This window comes from Ptychodera flava, chromosome 14 (assembly GCF_041260155.1).
Source record: "Ptychodera flava strain L36383 chromosome 14, AS_Pfla_20210202, whole genome shotgun sequence".
In the NCBI taxonomy this organism is placed as follows: domain Eukaryota; kingdom Metazoa; phylum Hemichordata; class Enteropneusta; family Ptychoderidae; genus Ptychodera; species Ptychodera flava.
The window spans coordinates 26513247-26527186 of NC_091941.1; the positions used below are offsets into that span (position 1 = coordinate 26513247).

Consider the following 13940-nt stretch of genomic DNA (forward strand, 5'->3'; position numbering starts at 1 on the left):
TGTCATTCTCACACCATTTTCGAACAATGGCCGTGTCATCAAATTTTAAAAAAAATCCGATGTAATCCTGTCTCTGGCATCGAACCTGGTAATATGCATAAAATGGTCGATGGCTAGACGTGGCCACGAACAGAAATCCAAAGTGAATAATTACATTAAGTACCATTACAACACAACATTGGTTCAATTGGCTTTAAAGTTGGTTCAACGTACTTCTTTCGTTGAGTCAAATTATAGATAGAACGCATCTCGGGCACAGACATTCGGAGTCAAAATTTTACTTAAACGATTCTTCTTGGTCTAAATTTAAAGTTAGATGAATAACTAAAGTTTTGAAAAGCTTATTTAATGAAAATATAAATTTTAATGCCCCATAGAGTTACAACACGGGAATGGCGGCCATTTTGAATTTCATGTGGTGGTAAAAAGTCGGTAACAAATTTCTCTCTATGGTACCAAACTTTGCTTTGTGACCCCTGTTTTTCACTCTTGATTTCGAACGGGAATGACTTAAAGTTTCCTTAAAGAAAGTTGAACAACAGTTAAGGCCTTTCAATTCAATTTCAATCAGCGGGAGACGTCGAAAAGCTGTGTTACCGAAGCAGGATGATTTTTCGATTGGTAAATCTCGGTGATCCGCTCGTGAATTCGACCGATGACAAACGGTTCTCTGCTATAAATAGCATAGTACTGTCGGTGTGAATAATGTTACTGTTGTCTCTTCCGCTGGTTTTTGTTTGAAATTCCTGTAACAGTATGGTTAGTTGACTTGAACTGTACATTTTTGCACGTCACCAAAATGCATAGTCATTTTTGGTAATGAACATTTACAATATTTGTGAATTTGTCTGTTCGTCAGATTTTAAGGCGTCGTCACCACTTTGAGGTCTTCACAGTCGTCCGGTATTAAGAACGCGTACCATACACTCTCAATGCAATTCTTTTCGTTTCGTTACTTCTAACATTTAGTTCTTGAAAGTAAAGAAAACTGAACGATAGCAGGTATTGGTCGGCTGCAAATTTAGTGTTAATACAGCTACTTGATGTCTAAATCTACCTCGAAATCTAGTTACTGTGTAAGATACATGCCACTGACCCATGTCCCTGTTTGTGATCGATGTAAACATCAACATGGTCTGCAGGACATCGATTCCAGACCGTACTGTGAGGTATGAACGTCTGCAGACTTTTTTGACAAATGTTTGACAGCAAGAACAATTTCTATAATGGAATTTCTGTGAGCTGAATAAATGACACTCTTTCAAGATCGGTTGGCCTGTAGAATAGGGCAAAAGGAGACACAAGAGTGTAGACTCTCTGTTGTACCTGTAGACATTACGTGTGTCTATGAAAGTCGATCAAAGGTTAGAATTATTCTGGCCTCTCTTCTTCATGAAGCTGTCTGGTTTGTTCTGTATTTAATTTGAGCTTGATGGTTGGAACTAGCCTTGAAGTGACTTATGAATACAAAAGGAAATGGTATTCTTACAAAGCTGAAAGCAGCTAACCTGTTTTTCTCTTGTTTCAATGCCGTGTTTGTCAGTGAGTGTCTGGAGTGTTGATGGTCCCTGAGTGGTTCGTTCTGTACCAACGTAAACAGACGCCCTGAGTCTTTCGCTACCAAGAGCAGACGGCGTGAAAGGTGCGCTGTCGACGTCGTTGTTGGTGTTCGCGGCGGCGGGAGAAGCTGTTGCCGCGTCCCGGTGGATCCACTGCGTGTCCGTTGTTTGGAGGACTTCTCGTGGACTGGTTGGCCACAACCCGAACATTGAAAATATACTATCGTCCATTGAAATTTGGTCCTTGGGGAAGGCAAGGTCGGCAGTGTGTCTTGAGTATGAAAGTGTTGATTTGGAACTGGCGTGAATCTGTAATTGAAATTGTGAAATGTGGTAAATCATGGAGATTATATCAATAGGCGAACATCAATAAAATCCAAGTTTTTCATTCATATCATATATACTACATGTGGGAAGAATTTAAAGACTGAAAAAGTAAAAAACAATATATTTCATTTTAATAAAAAACACGATTTATACTTATATATATGCCTATGACGTTCCGGGAAATTGTCGGTTTGTAATGATTCTCATAGTTACGCGAACGGTAATTTCTTCCAATTCTTGCTGATTACGATATTTTCCTATGTCAAACACTCACATTGACACACTATTAATGTTCGTGAATCGAATGAAAGCACGAAAATCACCTGAGATTAAAAAAAAACAATCAAGGAAAGTTTGGAGTCACCAAGACATAAACCCGGTGGGCACAGCCTCGATCACGAATGCTGTGTCTACGGGCCATCTACATATCAGGAGTGTCCTGGATGTTGGTGTTTCATATCTTATACAGAGGCTCGATCTGATCACGGACGGTGAGGTTTAAGTGTTTAGTGTCTAACCCAAACCAAAGTTGGAAATTGGGACACAAACTCTTTTGTCCTTTTTCGCCGATGCAGATTGCCCGTTCTTATAAAGGTGATATGTTGCTTGGCTTCAGGAGATTTCACGTTGGGGGTTTGACTTGTCATATCACACTATAGAATGGATGGCAGCATCTAAGCCTTACCATGGCATACCATTGTTTGTACAGAGACAAGGCTCCATAAATGGAGCATGATTGTATTGTGATTAAGGACTTTAGTTTTGTTTCGTTTTGACTGCATAGGCCAATAGCAAAGCGAGGGCCGTCTATGAAGAAAACATCGACACTAAATTCAACCTCGCCGCTTTCAACATGCCCTGAATTGGAAGTAACGGTTCTTCGAAAGCCGTGAAATTCGGTCGAATGACCAACCAGAGCCTTGCGGGCATGCGCGGTTCTGCTGGTTTTCCAGCATGAACAAGATTGTAATGCATCACACTCTTATTTCAGAGATAATACAATGAAATTTCACGAACTGTTATTTCATGTCCGTTGAAAACCTTACAGAGGTCTTCATCTCCTCACAACCCCTCCCCCTCCCGCAATAAGACATAATATATGACGATATGTTGCAAAAGCTACGTTTGTGTAGAGCGCATGCGGGTATTCCGATATAAAGGTTTTTCTTAACCTTCTTGTGAGACTTCAGTAACTTGGCAACTTTTCTCCTATCGGTCAGCATTTAGTACCAACAATCTTAAGTTATATTGCTAAAAACCCAACTGTGATAAAATTTAGGAAAACTTGCCAAAAAAAAACACGGACTAAGAAAAGTTTTATCGACCATCTGGACTTTCGTAATTAAGAGCCAGGGAATTTTTAGAACTTTTATTATTGTACCAGATGTTCATTCCGCCCGCCCGGGTGATTTTTTTGAATAAACGTTCGATCAAAGGAAAAAAAAATTCAATCAGGTATTAAGTATTGAGACACGAACACAAGTTTGTTAAAGACGGGAAGCTCGTTCAACTTCTCAATACGTTGATTGTCAATATTTTATTGTACTGAACCCTGCGATGATGAATTGTTGTGCTTCGAACTGGTAGTCTAGATTCTAGTTCGTCCGCTTGCCTCCGTACCTCGGAGTGGGTCGGAGGTACGGAGGCAAGCGGACGAAATAGGATTCTAGGCTACGAACTTGGAGACATTTGACGATATTTATGTCCAATTCAAAGGACTAACTGGAAATGATTCAAATTGTCTTGTAAAATGTACGATACATCAGTTTTCAGATTACCTAGGGCAAAGATCTAGTTCTGATATATGTTGGAAAAGAAATTTGATCAAAAAAACCCATAATTTTACTGTGTGATCAGCAGCCTGACATAACCTTAAAAACTACTTGCAGCGTATGTGTGTGTAGGATGTGGGAAGTCTTAACGATATTGAAATTCATATCCAGATAACAACAAAGTTGTAAAAATACACCGTAATATATGAAATCTTGAATGATACGGGTTTTTTTTTTTAGATTATCAAATCAATACTCGATGTTATCAAGTTGTACACAATTGCATCATGGGTAATTCAGTGCATGGGGATAAGCAAGCCTCCGATTAACGGGAAAATTTCGACAATACTGAGTCTTAATTGCCATACTGTAGATATTCAACCGCTGCAAATTATAAACTGGTCTTTCCAGTATCTGACTACATCTACTTAGCGATCTACACAACTCAAAACTAAATATTCCATCAATACCAAATATATCACCAATAACATGACTCCCTCCTTTCAGAATTATCCTTGCTATTTCAGTCAGTGCCGTAGCTTGTGGAGGCAGGGGGATGTACCTGTCCCTCTCCGCCAACCCCCCAACCCCCGCGAGATTTTAGGGGGGAAAACCACGACCTTTCTAAAGCGAGCGCTCTCTGAATGTATGGGTCACTGCACTAAAGTCAAAAGTTTCTGTACTTGCATCTCCCGCTAAAATATCTGTTGTACGCTGGTTTATTTCCAGTAAACTTTTGCGGCGTAGCATATTAAAACTTCTTTGTGCAGGAAAAAGCGCTCATATCCATTTCCCGCCATTTCACACTTAACTTCAAGGTCTCCGTCATTTGAAGACAGCAATTCACAACTTAGTTTCAGACAGTGACACTCCCAAAAAGCCCGCATAATTCCTGTAATACTTTGTTGGTCTGTGACACGGAATATTTTTTACAGTAATCAACAAAATTCTGACATTGTTCCTGATATCCCCAGTTAGCATAGTGTTTCTTCTAGACACTTCTTGTCGACGCGCGCCGTCTGAAAATATGGACAAAGGCGAGCACGGCAGGAAATCGCCCTTGGTGTGCTTGAGCTACTCTCGGTTCATGAAAATACGCGATAGCTCCAAACCCAAGAGGAAGTGTTTATTCCAGATGAAATAAGCTAAAGTGGAGAAAGCTTTTGAAACAAGGTTCGCAGTTTGAGATTGGCATTCAGTGATTGAAGATTCACTTTCAATGATTGTGTTCTCAGCCGTCTATTGTTGAAATGTTGTTAGGTATAATAATCTCATTGCACTGACACTTGCGTTATTCCGCAATTCAGAACAAAGCGACAATTTGCTATTTAAGGTTGATGGCCCTGTATTTGTAAACAGAGCTGTACATTCGACATTAATTTTATTTTATTTTTTTTCATTACGGTGATAATAAAAAAGGGGGAATTTACGGAGTTCACTTTTGATTCCCACAAAAAATAAGGATATAAAAAGTTTGGGAATGACATAAACAATAGTTTAAAGTGTTTGCATTACTTCCCACTGTACCTGGACTAAGGCTAGGGCCAATAGTTGAGTAAAGAATAGGCTTATTTTCTAACAGTTGATACATAGTCTAGAAAAAAATTCAATCTTTCTTCATTTTATTTTTTTTTTACTTTGAATGAGGTATCTTTTGGGAGCCGCGTGACTTTCGAAAGATAAGAGATTACATACGATACCAGTATGTAATTAATTAACTAAAATGGATGTGAAAATTCCACACAACTTTATGTGAATTAACCCTTTCGAAATTGCAAATGCTGTGTTTGTGAGCGATGTACTTTTTAATTCAATTGGGAGTTCATTGAATGATTAAGTGTTCTTGATGTTTCTCAGTCTGTCTGTCTGTCTGTCTGTCTGTCTGTCTGTCTGTCTGTCTGTCTGTCTGTCTGTATGTATGTATGTATGTATGTATGTATGTATGTATGTATGTATGTATGTATGTGTGTGTGTGTGTGTGTGTGTGTGTGTGTATGTATGTATGTATGTAAGTATGTATGTATGTATGTATGCATGCATGCATGCATGCATGCATGCATGCATGCATGTATGTATGTATGTATGTATGTACGTACGTACGTATGTATGTATGTATGTATGTATGTATGTATGTATGTATGTATGTATGTATGTATGTATGTATGTATGTATGTATGTATGTATGTATGTATGTATGTATGTATGTATGTCAGAACGTGCCCAAACTCGATATCTTTTTCTCAAAATCAACAGATGCTGCAATCTTTGTGTCAATCATTGGGGGAAACGTTGATCCACTGATGTCTTACAACTTTGGTCGTTTTTTTTTCAAAATGGGTCGGTAAAGACTTTAATAAAACCAGGGGATATACAGTGTATCAGCATCCTGCAGGACCCGGTGTGATCTTTTTCAGTCTTATTTTGATTCGGTTATTTTTGTGATTTAGACACAACGAAATAAATATTGGCCATTGTTATACAATAGACAAAGCCGAGAAATGTGAAAATTTTTAACAAACATTAACATGAACAGAGTGTGTCTGACGTTTCAATGCTTGGATATTCCGTTATCATATCTATACCCGGGCACGCTGGCTGAAAACGAAAGAAAAAGTCGCTGTTAAATTTGACTGTGGACGGCAAACGGATATCAAGGTAGCAGACCTTGTTCATGGCAACAAGAAGTTGTTTTTGTTGCAGATTTTAATGTCTTCAAATTTCATCCGTAGATTATGCTATGTTTAGCTTGTCAATTTCGAAGATATCGAAACTTTAAAAACAGCAATCAGATATGTTTCAGTTACCTCACGACTTCAGTAAATCGTTTTCCATTAATGAAATAGATTCCAAATGTTAAGTACGATTACCGAAGACATCTTCCCTACACATTACGTTTATATTTCGTTATATGTCTTCTGTGTAGTTGCCATGGGTCACCATTGTCTCGGTTACCCAGACTGCCCTGCGGGGCTCTCTTCCGGCCGCCCCCAATGCGGCCGGAAGAGAGCCACCGCGCAGAGAAGTCTGGAAGCGTACTGTAGCAGGGTAACTGGGGTATGGTATGCGCGGGCATGCATTACAATTAGACGCAACGCGACAGCTGTACGTGAGATCACGCCGAAACAGTCAAACTGACAATGATCCAATGCCCCCCGGTATTGATCAAATTTTGACGCAAGCCTCTATTAATAGAACACCGAAAAGCTTATAGTTCCAAAGAAGTGAAAGACGGCAAGAGAAACTCCAGTCACTGAAAAATGCACGTCAAAAGTCAGTGCTACACAAAAGAAGTGAAAGTGACTCCGGAGTTGTAGACCCTAGGGTTGTTTCTATGAAACTACCCTGGGAAGACTTTAATGGCGGTCATCTGTGATATTATTCCGGAGTGGTTATAATAAAGCTTTATACAAAACCTTCAGACCTTCAGAAAAATACTCCAACAGAAGTTAAAGGCGTCCCTCTCAGCCCCTGGTTCTAGTAGTGGACTTGTGAACTGCTCGTCAACACTTTTTGATCTTCATTGAAATTTTAAGAAACTTTTAAGATTTCCCGCTAGATTGATTTGATAATAAAGTGGGGCCTTTAACGATAGAATTTGTAACGTCAACAATTACGGGAAGTGATTTCCTTTGTAGACAAAGCTAACTTTGTTGTTATCTGCACAACAGTGTCTATATTTGCCCACGTGTGCTATATAATGTACTTCAGGCTTGATGTTCAGTTGTGTACAGCTTACATTGAACATACCATAATTCCATATTTAGTTATGACCTCAATACAGTATACAAATAGTTTGTCAAAAGATCATTCTCATTCGAATTTAACTAACGGTTATATAAGTTTATATTCATATTTTTTCCTGTATTTTTTCACTTCTCTCGAGATAGCAACTAAATGTACAAATTGGCTCTTATTGCTGTAGCGGACGTGGCTGAGGCTTTCCTTTTGACCGCAAACTGAAATACAAAGACACTAGTATAAAATTCCCTCTAAATTTTCTGTGAGACCGACAGAAAGTAAGTTGAAATTTTAAGATTACTTTATCAGAACAAAGTCTGTCATTCTTCTCAAAGATATTCCAAAATACTGTAGTTGTTTTATTTCTTCGAGTAAAGTGAAGCGAAAGTAATTTTAACAACCTGTTACATTAAGTTTTTTAAACTTACTAATCTTCATTGTAGTTAAGATAAAACGAGGGACTTACATTTGAACGAAAAATTGCTATCCCATGCATTACACTGCTGATAAAAAGTGCTTGGTCTGGGTTTTTTCGGTTTTCATGCAGACGAAACTTGAGCACGTACTTCTACGGGACCACTGCTGTTCTTACAGCGATATAGTACCAAACCAAAAGCTGAAATAAAAGAAACACACTAAGTTGATATCTGACTCATTGTACATTATTTTACAGGTAATCGGAGGTGTGACGACGCATATCAAGCAAACCTGACGCAGAAGTAGTTTTCAGCTGCCGTTAAGCCATGGTATCAAAAATGGGAATATCGTTGCAACTTTAGACTTGTCCCGACCCGATGCTGCAATAAACCCCTCAAGTTAATGACATTTAAATATCTCCCTCCTATTTGGCCCACTTTTTCTTACATGCATATATCTACAAAACTAAAAAAAACCAGAAAATAACGGCAGATTTACGCACAGTTCCGTTCATGTGTGGTGTTACATAGGAAGTAATAGACTGATACATGAAGTAGGTTGATAATTGTGATAATACTGACACCTATGCTGGACGTTGAGCTTTTAAAGGGCGCAGTGATATTACAAAGAAAAACGGCCGATTGACAGTTCAGAGAAATCTTACGCCCTGGCGCTTCCTGGCATTAGTGGCGAGCCCTGACCACCGTCTTTCAAAGTCTTTGTTTTTGGCACAATGTGATAAACAATGCACAAATATTTAACAGTGGAATTTTTAAAAACTCGAGGTGGAGTCGGTGTACCAGACGATATATATATACTCTCCTTATTGCTTTTCGGAAAATCCGCCTGCTATGAGGAGTTTAAACGCTCCGACGATTGTACAGAACCCTCCTTTACGAGTGAACAGAGCGACTGTATAGCCTTTCAGGACATTATAATCACCGTGTTGTCAAGTCACAAGTGAAAGAAAAAGAGACAAAAACGAAGCACGAAAAGGGAATGTGATACGTACACTTGTACCTGAATGGTGTAAAAACTGTAAATTGTTTGGTCAAGTTTAACGGTGAGGCTGCTGTCATGATATTTCACACACGATTTTTGTTTTTATGTTGTGGTTTGTTTGTTTGTTAGTTTGTCTTTCGTTTTTTTCAAAACAACTTGAACGAATAACTGCTGGCTGTATGTCCAACGTTTATTCATGTTTCCTGTACCCGACACTTCCAGCGACTTGAAGGCAGTAGTGTATAGGCAGTTGAAATTACAACAAACACGATTGGAACTAATTTGGGATAATTGGATGCTGAATTAATGTCTTAAAATCTACAAATGTAAGCTAATCTGCTTTTCTTTTTACGTTACATACTTTTTTATGAGTAATTTGTGATATTGAGACATTCAGCAATAGGGCACCTAACATTTTTGAGAAATTTGAAGATCCAATTATCCCAAATTAGTTCCAATCGTGTTAACAAGATTAAGGAGAGTCAAACGACTCGCACTCGTTCAAAGTTGAAAGCGAAGTTACTCAAATATTTGCTGTATATAACAGTTTATAGCATTATTGGGGGAGACTGACACAATCCGAAGTCAATTGTGACATTTCTTTCGATTTAGAAATTGATCTGTACAAGCAGCGCAAGTCGTCGAAATCAGGTGTTTACACCTGTCAACTCGCAATGTTAAGTAACATAAATCAATGATGTCAATTTTCACCAATAATTCCTCATGAACTTAAAACAGGCTGTATGTGTGCCGTGTTCCGAGTTCCGTGTTCAGTGATAGCGACTGAAAGATTCGGTCGTGTTATGGGCACCTTGCAAACTCTAGGCAAACAAACCCCAACCGCAAACTGTGGTGAGTGTCGCAGATGTCTGCCCGAAACATTCACACACATGTTTTGGTTGACAAATCGATTTTTAGTTCAGACTAGAGTTCATTTGTCAACGAAAATAATAGCATACTTTTACTCAATGTTCCGTTGGTATAGCTACAGTTTCACACACTTTCGGAGAAAATGTGCTTTTTTTCGTGGAAACAAAAATACTGAAAGTATTATCAAAGTAGCTATAGTCACTTTAGCTGGGCATTGAAAACGAAATGTAATCAACAGGTTTCATGTTATTCAGTTTTTGAAAAAGAAAATTTCATTCTTTGTCAAAACAACTGTCTCCAAGTACAAGTTACGACAATTTGTGGCACGTCATCTTACCGCCAAAAGTCGGTGTCGTCTGCTGGTGTTATGACTTGGTGTTGACTCCGCTGTGCTCCGTTGCTGTATATCAATCACTGCCGTGCCTTGACGGCAACTGGGATATGCTAAACGCTATAGTTAGCTAACATCCGCATTCGGCACGATCTTCTAGCCACGGGCTTGTTGTTAGTTACCAGGATAGAGGTTAATGAAGTAAGAAAAAAAATCGAAAATGAAAGGTTTAAAATTTCAGTCATAGTTTGCGTAACCAATGTTAAGTGCTATTGAGCACAGTTTTGGATTTGCGAGAACTCTAACAAGTTTGTAAAGAACTTGAGATTCACATTGACCGACATATTCCTCGTTAAATCTTTAGCCATAGTCTCTCAAGTCCTCTGTTTTTTTCTCGAGGGTCTATGCTTTAGCAAAAGTATATATTATAACAAAAACGATGAATAGCCAATTTTCTTAGAATCTGGAGTGAGTCCACCGAATTCTGGGTCCAAATTGTGGACCCTAGAACAATTTTGTACGGCTATGAGTTTCCTAATATTTATACCTCGGCCAAGCTAGCACTGTCCGAAATCCTTTCGCTTAACCCTACCCTGGTAGCTTCGCGAAAGACAGCGGGTCAAAGAAAGACCGAATTGTCGATAGAACCATACACCTTCCAGCAGCGACACACTGTGTACCCTTCATCGCACAAAGGTCAACCTCTTATACGTCAACGAAATGTCAGGTAAACACTGGATTTCTCGATAATCCGCATTTCGATTGGTCGGACAGACTGCGCAGTGTCATATTGCTCAACCTCTGCACGAGCATTGTGAAATTTCTGTAAAAAGCGCCGCCAGTGGTCGAACACACCGAACACTTGTCGGCGAACCGATGAGAGCGCTCGAACTGGAAATTCGAGCGAAAGCACCTCGTTGCAGAAACGGACACCAGACCAAGGGGTCTCTGTGACATTGAGGGGATATCACACAGATATGTATGACCGCTGATGGTGTCTATGAAGTACTGAAAAAGAAAACAGTCATGGCAATTAGAAATTGCAAATTGGTGCTTTACAATTTACAATATTTATGCCCTTATTTCGACGCTTTCGTTTCACCACACAGGTTGTAAAAAATGATATCGTGGACTAATTTTGCAGCCCGTCGTGAGAATTCACTTTATATGCAAAGCAGTGACACAATTTCATATATGTCAATCATTCGACGTGGTTATCATAAAAAGAGGTAACATCAGTGTTACTGTTGTATGACCAGAAACAGGTTGAGGAGACCCTCTACACATAGCAGAAAGACAGAACATTTGAATAAAATTGAGGCGTGAATGCATAGCTCATTATTTAAAAATGTGTCATTTCGCAATATATTACATGGAATTTTATGAAAATTTTATATAAGTATTTAGAGTTTGTCGAAAGTCAGTATATACGAAAAGTCGCTGCCAGCGCCACACCAGCTTCTCTGGTGTGAGCTTGTATTCTGAATATGGAAATGACCTTGCGGACAAACGGCTGACATGTACAGTGAATATATGATGACGCTACAGTATGGAAAACGGTGATAGACACGGTCAAGTGCAATTTTTAGAGTCAATAGTTTAAAGTTTTTGGCCTGGGCTGGGCATTTCCCAGCCATGCGGATGTAGTACGTTGGCTAATTGAAGTTCAGTTCACTTCAGGATATATATCCTGATCCAATATCAAGCGCGTATGGTTCAATCCGACGGACAACGGCAAAGTGAAAGAGTGTTCCGTATCAACAGCGATTTGACCATGGCCGCAGCGAAGGTCGCGAGTATTGTCGACACAGGTCACGGTCACTGCCACGACTTCATCTTCAGTGGAATGCATAATTTAGCAAAGTTTCAAACGATCGAAGTCAATAGAATCGCGATCTATCTATTTATAGTTCACGGACATGAAACTTCAAGGAAATCACTTAGAAGTCAAGTCCATTAACATATTAATGGATTCTTCTAGGAATTAAATTGAAGTGAAAAGCAAAGCTCCACTTGGGCGAATTTAATCCTTCCTCGCGTCAGTTACTAACCGAAAAGTTTGCTTTCTCTTGTCACTTTCGAAAATAACATATAAACACCCGCTCATCTATTTTGGGTTTCGCTCATTGAGTTTTTGCTGAGTCATCACAGTCAAAGTTCGAATATTTGAGGAAAAGATATAAAACATATTGCAGCACGAGTACGCCTAGCAATAAGTCAAGAGAATATACCGGTAAAACGTTATTTTACTTTAGTTTCTGTTTAAATCAAATTTTTAACGTTAAATGACCCAGCAAAAAACCAAATGAGCGAAACTCAAAATACATATGTGGATGCTATACTTTGTGGATGTGTTTGAATTCATCAGATCCCTTTGTACGTTGAGCTTCCACGCTTTAAGCATTCCATGGGTACATGGGTAAAATAGGAAGGACAAGTCAAAAAGCTGACCCGCCTATATGTCAGCCCGACCCATTGTTTCATTTTGAGCCCTAAATCACTTCACTGCTCTCTCTGGCTGTAGAAGAGATCAGTTGGTTTTTTTGTTGTTTTGGGGTGTTTTTTTCCCACACATCAAACCGGGACATCTATCACTTCAACCTGTAATAAATACACCGTAATGGCCTAATAAAAATAATAAAATATAGATGATAAAATTTGAAAGTATAATATAAATGTGATTTGTATAAATATAATAAAAATAATCAAATAAAAAACGGTTGAATGAAAAGATTGAAACAAATATCTATGTACTTTCAATCGGTGTCCAATGCTTATCGTCGTAAATTTCATCCCAAATTCAATATTACTGCTATCGTGAGTTGCTAATGGGAATCGCAAATGAATTCGAAGTTATTTGGATGATAATGCGTACCATCACTTAGATGGACATGACTTGCACACGATTTGTTTGCGATCCAAATGAAATTACTCTCGGTGCAGATAGTGACATTTGATTCGACAGAGGTACGCATAGTCACACACTTCAGGTCGGTTATCTCTGTTCTGATGATCAGTGACGATCCATCAAGTACATCAAAGGCGTGCAAGGCTAAAGAATTTCTACAACGAGAGTTACAGCGAAAAAGACAAAAATTCAAGGTATTCAAAGGCGTCCCTCCGAATATCATTATGAAGGCAAGCACACAAATTATATAATAATTCATCAACAAGCAAGAGTAAGGCAGCTAAATTGAATTATGTCCAGTTACAAATGTAAATAACATAACCCAAAAAAAACTGTATAATGGATTTTCGTTATATGTGTAAACGGAAAATTCCCCTTCAGGAACCGAAATTGGCCACCCGCAAATGTTCTTTTTAGTGTTTTGATATCCACCGTAGGGAACAACATCAAGGTTCCGCATGCACATTACGGGATGATGTTTTATGACTTTCGCTTTCGACTTGCGAACAAGGTGAACGGACATCTTACCCTTCATGGTGAACGGACGTCTTACGGACACACGACCCATTTTCTGATGGAGATCACTTTGTTTTCAATACGGACGAAGCGACGTCGTCGTCAACCCACAGATAGACCCTCCGCGATGGATGGGTCTGTGGTTAACCGCACTCGTGCAAATAACTTCTTTTCACAATAGGCGTCATTGTATAATGAAATCAATTGATTAAGGCGAAGGCAGTCTTTCAAGTTTCCGCACAGTCTACTTGCCTCCTCGGAACTGACCCAAAACAGTGACAATTTTCGAAAGTCTTGTAAAGTTATTGTGACTTTTTTAACATTTTCGCCGGAATGAAAATAACTTCACATAACATCACATGATATGTGGTGTACTATAAAATAGACAGATGATCAAATGTACCTTGGAGCTAACTTTCAGCAAGAGTAATTGCATTCCGAAAGTAACCCACATGGAAAAGCAGTTTTGCATCAGTATACAAATCATTTTTAAAAGCGAT

The 13940-nt window shown here is 38.9% G+C and overlaps 1 protein-coding gene and 1 long non-coding RNA gene across 7 annotated transcripts in view; one reads left to right on the plus strand and one right to left on the minus strand.

Annotated features, from left to right (window-relative positions):
- Positions 1-8227, plus strand: part of LOC139149941 (uncharacterized) — a 17047-nt gene extending 8820 nt beyond the window's left edge. Inside the window, exons 2-3 of the long non-coding RNA XR_011556172.1 lie at positions 7546-7674; positions 8070-8227. This is a non-coding gene — a long non-coding RNA (uncharacterized lncRNA). The remainder of the gene's footprint in view (positions 1-7545; positions 7675-8069) is intronic.
- The window catches only part of LOC139149939 (fos-related antigen 2-like), an 86255-nt gene that overhangs the window by 6812 nt on the left and 65503 nt on the right, over positions 1-13940 (minus strand). For 2 of the 6 annotated variants that reach the window (XR_011556170.1, XR_011556169.1), the window contains exons 2-3: positions 7863-8012; positions 1509-1868 (exon numbers count right to left, since the gene is read on the minus strand). Coding sequence is in view for 1 of the 6 variants with exons in the window: in XM_070722005.1 (XP_070578106.1) it covers positions 1509-1868; positions 7863-7892 (390 nt within the window). In the remaining 5 variants the exon portion in view is untranslated. Of the gene's footprint in view, positions 1-1508; positions 1869-7862; positions 8013-8315; positions 8387-10022; positions 13918-13940 lie in introns of those variants that run through there. The other 4 variants (XR_011556167.1, XR_011556168.1, XR_011556171.1 and 1 more) reach the window with 4 other exon arrangements.